Source organism: Vulpes lagopus, chromosome 2 (assembly GCF_018345385.1).
Source record: "Vulpes lagopus strain Blue_001 chromosome 2, ASM1834538v1, whole genome shotgun sequence".
NCBI classification, from domain to species: Eukaryota; Metazoa; Chordata; class Mammalia; order Carnivora; family Canidae; genus Vulpes; species Vulpes lagopus.
In genome coordinates this window covers 164,359,089-164,369,815 of record NC_054825.1, presented here as the reverse complement: position 1 = coordinate 164,369,815, position 10,727 = coordinate 164,359,089, and the positions used below count along the sequence as shown (strand labels likewise).

General features: G+C 58.8%; 1 protein-coding gene across 1 annotated transcript; it reads left to right on the top strand.

Moving 5' to 3' along the window:
• The first annotated feature begins 387 nt into the window (after positions 1-387).
• CYTH2 (cytohesin 2) lies at positions 388-8,636 on the top strand. Its single transcript, XM_041746179.1, has 12 exons — positions 388-604; positions 1,439-1,586; positions 1,676-1,742; positions 2,743-2,861; positions 4,048-4,128; positions 4,623-4,735; positions 4,823-4,971; positions 5,374-5,485; positions 7,660-7,736; positions 7,954-8,025; positions 8,124-8,278; positions 8,370-8,636. The coding sequence occupies exons 1-12, from the start codon at positions 586-588 to the stop codon at positions 8,455-8,457; spliced, it is 1,200 nt and encodes a 399-aa protein (XP_041602113.1). The 5' UTR covers positions 388-585; the 3' UTR covers positions 8,458-8,636.
• Positions 8,637-10,727: the final 2,091 nt, after the last annotated feature.

The window sequence follows — 10,727 nt, the reverse complement described above, 5'->3', positions numbered from 1 at the left end:
AACAGCAGACAGTTATGGCGCCGCCCCCTGGCAACGAGACAAACAAAGTACCGCTCCCCGGCAACCTATCACTAGAGGCGGGGTCGACTGGCCTAGCGTCCTTCCAGAGCCCTTGCGCAGGCGCCGTCCTCTCGGCTCGCGCACAGTCCCGCCTGCATGCAACTCCTCTCCGAGTCTTCTCATTGGCGGGCACACCAGCCACAAACCTTCTTTTGTTTCGGGGGCGGGGCCCGGCTCCCTGGCCGCACTCCGATTGGCCCTACCGCCCGTCTATCTCCGGCCGTACGGTGCTACGTCTGTTCCCTGTGCGCCTATTGGTCCTGGAGGACGATCCTTCGGGGTCGGGGGCGGGGCAGACGAGAGGGCTCTCCATGGATTGGACGGTGTCAAAACGAGGGGCGGTCCCTATTGGCGGGGCGGTTGGGAGGCGAACGGAGAGTCTTTTCAGCGCTGAGGACTGGCGCTGAGGAGGCGGCGGTGGCTCCCGGGGCGTTTGAGCGGGCTCACCCGAGCCCGCGGGCCAACGCGGATCCAGGCCCGACCGGCGGGACCGCCCCGGACTCCCCGCGGGCCTTCCTAGCCGCCATGGAGGACGGTGTCTATGGTAGGTCAGGGAGGGGCGGGGCCGGCTGGGAGCGGATGGAGCGTTTGGACTGGAACGTTCGGCCGCGAACGTCCCTCCCGGCGCGCGCCGCGCGGCGCCTTGGGGCCCCGTCGAAGCCTCGCTTTTGTGGGGCGCGGAACGGGCTTCCGGCGGGGCCCGAGAGCAGGGCGTTCCAGGCCATTGTGTGGGCCGAGCCTGTTTCCGGTGGCGGCGGGAGGGGCGGGATGGAGCGGCGGAGGCGCGGCCGGGGCGGAACCATTCCCGCTGGAAGGGCCGGGCGAGCCCAGTGCCTGCTGGGAGCCGGGAGGGGGGCTTCTGGGGCGCTTGGCTGGGGAGAAATCTTGGGGGCTGCGGGGATCTCGCGAAGGCGGGGCGGGGGCCTTCGATGCCCCGCCCCCCTTCCCCAACTCTCAGGAGCTGTCACCAGCTTTCCCTGCTATAGTTACTTTTCATGGACCCAGGAGTCCGGACACCCAAGCTCCCAGTTGCCTCGCCAGGAATGGAGGCAGAGAACCAAGGCCTCACTCCCCTTCCAAGTAATGGACCCGGAAGTTCGGCCTCCCAGCCCCCTTCTGCCTCAGACTCAGGAGTCCTGACCCCTAGCCTCCTCCTCCCCCAGGACTTAAGAGTCTAGATCCGCAGCCCTTCCTTGTCTGGGCTGAGAAATCTAGACTCCCAGCCCCCTCTTCCAGGAAACAGAGGAGGCCCAATCCTCATCCTCATCCTCCCTTGCAACCTAGTCCTGCCCACCCCAGCTCGGTCCTCCCCCAGATTGCAGGAATCCAGGTTCCCAGCCCCCAGAACTGACCTCCAACCCCTGACCCTGACCCACAGAGCCCCCAGACCTGACTCCGGAGGAGCGGATGGAGCTGGAGAACATCCGGCGGCGGAAACAGGAGCTGCTGGTGGAGATCCAGCGCCTTCGGGAGGAGCTCAGTGAAGCCATGAGCGAGGTGGAGGGTCTGGAGGCCAATGAGGGCAGGTGAGGGCTGGGGTGGGGAACTTGGGGGTCATGGAGCCAGGCCAGGGACGCCCAGGCATTGAGCCTCCATCCCTTGCTCTCTCCTGCAGTAAGACCTTGCAACGGAACCGGAAGATGGCAATGGGCAGGAAGAAGTTCAACATGGATCCCAAGAAGGTGCTTGGGTCACAGGGCTGGGATCGGCCAGGCAGACATCCAGACAGGGGCTTCTGGCACTTTCAGGTTCTAGATCTACTTGAGGTGGACACATGTGGTTCTAATTCTGGGATTCAGATATTGGCAGTCCATTTGTTTTCTGAACACTAACAGAGGTGTCCCCGCCTCCTGACCTTTGCGTGTCCTGTGTCCTCTGCCTGGGAGGCTTCCTTCCCCTTTCTGTTCATATTTCTGGACCCTCTTGTGGTGCCACCTAGAGTCTCAGGAGTAGCTCGAGTGTGGTAGGGAATATGGACCATGACATGCCCAAAGGAGGGTTGATCAGTGCCACTTCACAGAGATACCAGGGCTGTGGACCTTCATGGGGGAGCCTCGTAAAGTTAGGGCTTTCTCGAGGAGAGGATGTTCAGGTCCGGTTTGAAGGACGAGTCCGTGTCCACCCGGTGCAGAGAGATGTTTGTTTACTAGGTCATTCATTTCACACATTCTCTGTGGCCTCCCTCGAGCTTGCCTGTGTACTAGGCAGGGCTGGAGACCCAGGACAAGAGCTGGCCCTACCTTGCCTTTGGTGAGCCCTTAGACATGGCTGCCACACTCCAGAGTTAGGTGTAGCTCTCCTGGCCCAGGGCGAGCCAAGAAGGCCACATCCAGCCTGAGGCTTGGCCCTCACAGCCCGTGCATGCTACTGCGTACTAACAGTGTCTGATGGTATTCTTGAAGCCCAAAGCAATTGTAGTTTGTCACACATTCAGCAAACTCACTGGGCTCCTGTTCCTTGCGGGACTCTGCCCTTGCTGCTGGACTAACCAGGCAAAGGCAGAGGGAACAGTAGGTGTGAAGGCTCTGAGGTGGAAGGGATGGTATTTAGGGACCACTGTGAAGCCCCAAACAAGACTTGACCCAGTTCTATCCAGGCTGGGGGTGGATGCTGAGGTCCTTGGGAGGCAGTGGGGTGTGGCTTTCTGGCTGTTGGGGCTGAGACCTGGTCCCCACCCACCAGGGGATCCAGTTCTTGGTGGAGAATGAACTCCTGCAGAACACACCCGAAGAAATCGCCCGCTTTCTGTACAAGGGCGAGGGCCTGAACAAGACCGCCATCGGGGACTACCTGGGGGAGAGGTGAGACCCTGCCCAGCTCCCTGTCATCCCCTGTGCCCAGCTCCTTTTTTTTTTTTTTTAAGATTTTATTTATTCACGAGAGCCACAGAAAGAGAGGCTGAGACACAGGTAGAGGGAAGAGAAGCAGGTTCCATGCAAGGATGTGAGACTTAAAAAAAAAAAAAAAAAAAAAAAAGGATGTGAGACTTGATCCCAGGAATCTGGGATCACGCCCTGAGCCGAAGGCAGGAAGCACCCACTGAGCTGGCCAGGCGTCCCTGCCCAGCTCCTGCCCTTAGGCCACCAGCTTTCTCTCCTGAGAGAGGCCCTGATAGACCTGCCCTCTGGCTGGATTGTGACAGGGGAGTGATGGAGGGGTCAGTGGAAGCCTGGGGCTGTCTGTGCTCATCTTGGGGGCATGGGAATCTCCGGTGGATGCCTGAAAAGTTGAGGACCATCCATTTATGTCTGGGGACAGTGGAGAACATCTGTGAGCCTTGTGGGAGCATGAGAATTGTGTAGACAACTGATGTGCATTGGCGTTACGTGGACAGCTAGGGAACATAGGGACAGGATCATCAGGGAGCACGGGCACCTGTGGACACCTGGGGTATGAGGTCTGTGGATATTAGGGGTGCCTAGGGATTTGTGGACATCTGGGCTGATAGGAACATCTGAGGGACACAGGACCGTCTGGATGTCTGGGTTGCTTAGGAATTGTGTGGACATCGGGGAATGTATAGAACTTTCTGGGCACCTGGAAAGTATAAGGACTATCAGATTGTTGGGATTATGGGGATTGTATGGATATCCAGAGATGTTTGGGGGCCCTCTGGACATCTGGGGCATATGGGGATTGTTTCAGGAGCATCTGGGGTGCATGGGGACAGCCTGGCAGGTGTGGGGACCATTTCTGGACATCTGCAGAACCCGGGGACCATCAGAGAGGTGATAGTAGGTGGGACACATCTGCTGTGTTCCTCTTAACTACAAAGGTTCAGCTAAACCAGGGATGATCTTGCAGCAAGAGCGTGTTCTGAGCATTCCTGTCCTGGGGCCAGGCCTGTGCTGGGGCCAGGCTAACATCTCGCCTGCTCCAGAGGCAGCCACTATGCAGAAGCGGTGGCCGAGACTCCCCAGTGTTTGCTTCCTGTCCACTCCCACTCCAGCCTCCTTCCTGTGCATGACTCTGTCTCTGTCCTCCCAGGGAAGAGCTGAACTTGGCAGTGCTCCATGCCTTTGTGGATCTGCATGAGTTTACTGACCTCAATCTGGTGCAGGCCCTCAGGTGAGAGGGATAGGGTTGGAAGGGCAGGAATGTACCTGTCAGGGCTTTCTTTACAGATGATGAAACTCTACTCAGGAAAAAAAAAAAAAATTAGGGAATCGAGCTTTTCATGTAAGGTAAAAGTCCACAGTAGGGTCTCCTTCAGGCACACCTGTATCCAGGTGCTCAAATGGTATCTGAAGGTTGATTTTTCTCTCTTTGGGTTGTCCTTGCCACTGTGTTGGCATTGCTCTCTGTAGACCCTCTTCTCGCATGACAACAGAAGCCCTTGGTGACCACCAGACCTTTTTAGCAACCTTAGCAGAAAGAAGGCTTTTTTTTCTGTATAAATCCCCCAAAAGGCTCACAGCCAGTGCTCATGGGGCAGCTTGGATCCATACCTGAGACAGATGCTGAGGCCGCAAGGCTGTTACTGCTTCCTGACACGGGGAACGAGAATGGGGAGAGGTTTCTGCCGGTCCTGGCACCCACACCCGGCTCCCCCTCTAACCCAGGCAATTTCTCTGGAGCTTTCGCCTCCCCGGAGAGGCCCAGAAGATTGACCGGATGATGGAAGCCTTTGCCCAGCGATACTGCCTGTGCAACCCTGGGGTCTTCCAGTCCACAGGTGGGGGACCCAGACTCCTGGGGCCTGGGCAGGCGGGCCGGGGGGGCCCACTGACCTGTGTCGTCACCACCTGACTGTCTGGTGCAGACACGTGCTATGTGCTGTCCTTCGCCGTGATCATGCTGAACACCAGCCTTCACAATCCCAACGTCCGGGACAAGCCGGGCCTGGAGCGCTTCGTGGCCATGAACCGGGGCATCAACGAGGGTGGGGACCTGCCAGAGGAGCTGCTCAGGGTCAGGCGCCACCCCCTTCCCCTTCCCTGCCGCCCCCCAGTGCCATCCTTCTTCCTACCCTGGGCCCTCCTCCATGTTGGGCCTCCTGGTGCCTGAGCTGTCTGGGGTGATCATGCCAACCTGTCCGTTTCCTTTTCCCTTCCTCCCTCCCAGGCCAACCTCAGTCTCCATCTCTCTGTCTTTTCTGTCTCTTGAGCTTTGCAGACTGCTGCAGCTCTGCCTCTTTTCTTTGTCTTCTCTCTCTGCTCCCCAGGCCTCCCTCCACCCATCTGCCTCCTCCTCCCCTCCCCTTCCCCGGGCCACTCCACCAGTGGTCCCACCGCCTCCCCCCTCCTCCATGGCCAGGTAGCCCTGGGAGGGTCCCTGGGGCCTGGTGTTGCTGACTGCACCTTCGCCCCTCAGAACCTCTATGACAGCATCCGAAATGAACCCTTCAAGATTCCCGAGGATGACGGCAATGACCTGACCCACACCTTCTTCAACCCGGATCGGGAGGGCTGGCTCCTTAAGCTGGGTACGTCCCCTCCTGAACCTGCTGGCTGCCTCTGCAGGGGGACTTCAGGGGGCCCAGGCTCAGGACCTGGCTTTCATGCGCATTTGTGGTGTGATCTTAGGTCCGTGATTTGACCTCTCTGAGCTTTGTTTCCAAATCCTCAAAATGGGCCTGAAAACAAGATGAGGCCTGTGTGCTGGGCCCCAGCACAGGCATAGAGGAGGGGCCCCATAAATATGTGTGGCTATAAGGTAGGCATTGGAGAGCACCGAATAAATGCCAGGCTCTGCTTATGAATGTAAAGTTCCCAACAGGGCTGGAATGCGTGGGATGGGGCCCATCCCCCAGGAAACACGGGGTGCCAGCCAATTCAGGATACATTGTTAGCAGAGGGGGTGTCAAGCAGGTGTCCCTTTCCATGGGGTTACCTGAGGATTGGAGTTGTGCCACCTGTGGCTTCATGGGAGATTCACCTGGGAACTCTTAAAAGCCCAGCGGCCAAGCCGCAGACTCAAAGCCAGGATTTCTGGGGCAGGATGGGTGCCAATCATGTTGAAAGCCCTCTAGCTGCCTTCCAGGGCAGAGCCAAGGTTGAGAGCAGCTGGCTGGGAGCCATGCCTGGGGATGGTGGGTACCAGGGGAGTGCTAGCTGTGGCTCTTTAGTGAAGAGGTAGCGGATGGCTGCTCCGGAGACACAGGGAAGCTGAGGAGGAATAACAGCCAGGAGCAGACAGTGGAGGCTGCTGGAGCAGCGGGAGGGCCCAGTGCAGGGATTGGAGGGGCGGGGCAGGCAGGGCTGTGTTCCCTGCACCGTGGAATTTTGCTCTTGAGCCAAGACCTGGCTTCCCCAGCAGCAAGCAGGGCCCTGACTGGGTGCAGAGATGTCCTGGTAAAAGTGTAAACTGCTCTTTCTAGCCCACAGCGAGTGGCCAGATTCCTGCATCAGCCCCAGGGGTGGGGGCCAGATGAGTCCGGAGTCAGATTTCTCTGGAGGCCAGGAGGTGCCCCTAGCCAAGAGGGTGGGAAAGAGGAACTCTGGCAGGGCAGCTTCCCAGGAGCTAATTCCCCTGTAGACCTTTCCCACCCACAGGAGTGCTTCCCATTTCCCAGATGAGGACTTTAAGGCTTGGTCTCTGTCCAGCAGCTACAGGGCAGGGGTGGCTTGGGGCCCAGATCTCTGACTGGAGTGTAGCACATGCTGAACTGGATCAAAGGGTGGGGGGGTGGGGGGCTGTGTTCACCAAGATGCTTAATGAAAGCCGTTCTTAACTGTTACTGTCTAGTCCCTTGGGGACCACAAGGAACCTAGAGGCAGGTCGTCTTGAGGTGGGAAGGTATGGGTGCAAGTGGGTCTGGAGACTGGAGCCCAGAGAGGTCAAGAGGTGGCCCTGAGGTCACACAGCCAGTTTGTCCTGGAGCTCACATGGGTCCCCACAGCCACCTCAGGCCAAGCACCGGGGGTTTTGTCCTCTTCCCTTTGGGATGACCTTCTGGGGGTGAGATCTCTTTCCTGTGGCAGTGGAGGGCCTTCCCAGCCAGCTGAGGACCTGTCCCGGGGGTGGGGAGGCGCCAAGCAGCGATACCAGGAGGTGTTGGGGGGGCTCAGGATCTTCAGCCTCCCCGGGAGGGAGAGGGTCATGTCGATGTAACTGGTTTTCTTCCTTCTCTTCCCCCCTCCCCTTCCCTCCCTCCCTCCTTCCCTGCGTCTTCCTCTCTGCCCTCTCTCTTTCCCACCCCCCTGTGCTTTCTTTCCCTGGCCCACCCTCTTTCTGTTGCCTGCGGCTTTGGGGGGCACCCCATTCTCTGCCTTCCCCTCTCCTCGCCTGGTCCTGCCTGCTTTCTCGCTGTCTGCCCCAGGAGGTAGGTACGCTGCCGACCTGACACGGGAGGGGCTGCCAGGGGCTGCTGTGGCCCTGGGCCATAGGAGGGGGCTGGGCACTCGGGACTCCCAGGCGCTGGGCAGACAGGCAGGCTTAGAAAGTGCGGAGCCCCACGTTGGGGGTGGGTGGGATCCTGGAGGGGGGGGCCCCTGAACGCCTGTCCCTGCTTGTCTCTCTTCCCCCGCATTTCTTCATCCCAGGCCCTGTCAGCCCTGCCTTCCCTGCGCTCACTCTGCCTCTTAGTCCCCTCCCTGCCTCCCGGAGGCCCTGTCCCCCCTGTTGAGCCCAGGCCCCCTCCCACCCCTTCCCTTTCAGGGGGCCGGGTGAAGACGTGGAAGCGGCGCTGGTTTATCCTCACTGACAACTGCCTCTACTATTTTGAGTACACTACGGTGAGGGCAGAGCTGGGCTTGTCTCTGGGGTGCTGCTGGGAGGAGGGGCTGGGGGTCAGGCTCTGGGGTCTGAGGGAGGAGGGCTATACCAGTCCACTAGCGCTGCTGTGACAAAGTACCACAACCGGTGACTTGAACCACAGGCACTGCTGGGGTTGGGGAGGAGGAGCTGAGCAAGGACTGGAAAGTCTGAGTCCTGTCCACCTTGTTCCTTCAGGACAAGGAACCCCGAGGAATTATCCCCCTGGAGAATCTGAGCATCCGAGAAGTGGATGACCCCCGAAAACCGGTAAGACCCTCTCTGTGCCCCTTCCTGCCGTGGTGGCACCTCCTCTGGGCCCAGGGCCAGCTCTGACCTGCCATCACTCTGTTCTCATGTCTCCCCAGAACTGCTTTGAGCTTTATATCCCCAACAACAAGGGGCAGCTCATCAAAGCCTGTAAAACAGAGGCGGACGGCCGGGTGGTTGAGGGGAACCACATGGTGTACCGGATCTCGGCCCCGACACAGGAGGAGAAGGAGGAATGGATCAAGTCGATCCAGTGAGCCTGGGCTCCAGGGTCCTTGGGTGGGAGCAGAGGGTGTGGGGAGCTGGGCTCCTTGGCCCTCACCCTGGACCCTCCCCTTCTGCAGGGCAGCTGTGAGTGTGGACCCCTTCTATGAAATGCTGGCAGCAAGGAAGAAACGGATTTCTGTCAAGAAGAAGCAGGAGCAGCCCTGACCCCCGCCCCCAACCCCATTATTTATTACGGAGCTGCCCCACCCGGGTGGCCGGACCCCTGGGCCCTGGGGCTGCGGATCCTGGTTCTCTGTTTGGAAAATTCACCACCTCTAGCTCCTCTCTCGTTATTTGTAATTAACACACTGTTGGTAATCTTATTAATTATTTAACCACTCACAGCCTCGGTCCCCTCCTTTCTTGGGGTCGGCAGGGCTGAGGGGCTTGGGCTAGCCAGCCAGGTGGCCCATGCATGCCAGGGGCCAGGAGCTCCAGTCTTTGCTGGGAGCTCTTATGGTACGTGAGGAACATGCTGTCAGAGGGTGCAGCCACGGGGGTGGGGAGCGGGTCAGCTCCCATATCTGTCCCTTCTGGTTTTACCCTGAGCTTGCAGGCCAGGGTAAGGGAGGGAGGAGTATAATGTGGCATCAGTGGGTGTGGAGTTAGGATGGCGTGGCATTGAGCATGCAGGTGGGCACAGGTTCTGGGGTGAGGCCCAGCATTTGTAAGTTCTGGATGTTACTTGACAACCAGGAGCTGCGCAGGTGCTGGTGCTCCCCACTGCTCTCACCTGGCTTGCGCCTTGGAGGGCGGCAGGTAGTATCTGAGGGGTTATGAGTGAGGCCAGTGCTTGGAAGGGGAGTAGAGAGCTGTACGAGCTGTAGGGCGACTTACTGTGGGAGCACAGGGGATGGATGAGCCCGGAAAAGAGGAGGCAGGCCTTGCCAACTGGCTGTCCCTGGGGCTCGGCAAGGGGTTGCTGGTATTTGAAGTGGGCTGGGAGGGAGTGGGGGATGGGGGTGGAGGACTTGGGGCCAAGAGGCTAAGACTGTGGTCTGGTTGAGCCAGTTTCTCAGCCACGAGACGCTGGTCCTCTGGGAACTTTTTACACCAAGCAAGGATAGCTCTGGGAACCTGCGTTATTGTATCTCCTGTCTGGGGAATCAGCCTCTGAAGTGCGAGGTCTGCTTTCCTTGAGGGCGAAGGCTTAAGGAGTTGGGGGGCCCCTGAGCCCCTTCCAGCTTGGGATATGCTTGGCTTCCCCAAAGAACAAAGGCACAGAGAACCTGAGGGGGGTGGGTTGGCAGGGTGGGAGACCCTGTGTCCTCTCCTATGGCCAGATCTGCAGTTGAGATTTGAGTGTGAGAACCCACAAACTTGGGCAGGCCCCAGGACCAGGTCAGGTTGAACAGGGAGACTGCCCCATAGTTCCTTCCTCCCACATGCTGTGTCTTCAAAGGGCCCAACCCCTAGCTGAGTGCTCCTGGTGGTGTGACAAGCACCCCAAATCTTGGGCCCTTGGCCTCAGGCAATCACCTGCTCCAAGCACCGCCCGCCCAAAGTACCATAACGATGCTGCCACCCTTGAAGGTGGCCCTCTTCTCAGTCCTGCAAAAACCCTTGGACTACAATTCCCAGCAAGCTGTGCGGTGCCGGCCACCCTGCCAGTGGGAGAACCAGTCTCAAGGTCTTCTGGGAGTTGTAGTTTCCCAAGGCTCCAACGTGGGGCTTACTGTAGCCCGGTCTACCCTTGTGTGCAGGTTGGGGAGAGAAGCCCTTGGCCACTTCAATCGCCAGGCACTGGTGGGAGATGGAGTTCCCAAATGAAAAGGGAGTCATCAGCCCAAGGAAATGAGGTCTCTGGGTAAATAGAGGGCCCCATCACTACCTCACTCTATCCTGCCCTCTGGGGCGCGGACCCCATAGGTACTGAGTACTCACTAGTTGGGTTGGCAGAGATGGCCTGGAAAGGCATTGCGGGCCCAGGGAACAGCATGAGCGGAGGCAGGAAGAGTCATGCTGCACTGGAGTAACCAACAGAGGGGCTTGTGTCCCTGCATGGTGGGACTGGGGAGGGAAGTTGATAAGAGGTGGGAGGCAGACCTGATCGTCGGGAGCGCAATCCACCAGGATAGGGACTTTGGATGTATTTTTAGTTGATGGAAGCCATTCAAGGGTGTGGAACAGGCATGCGACGTATTTGGATTGAGGCTGCTGTAGGAGGGGCCTCTGGTTGCTGCCAGAGAATAATTTGGAGCTGAGTCAGGGCAGCAGCAGGGAGGTGAGTTAGGACGCTGTGCAGTTTTACTCTGGGGGCAACAGAGGAGCCAGCAGGATTTGCTGAGTGCGGGACCAACTCCAGGATTCTAGGCTTGAGCCACTGGTGAATGGCAAGGTCATTTATCGAGCCAGTTGGAGAGGGAGTTTTGGAGGTGGGGAGTGGGGCGTTGGTGGTTCTGCTTTGGCCAGCTTAAGCTGGAATTGCCTGTGCA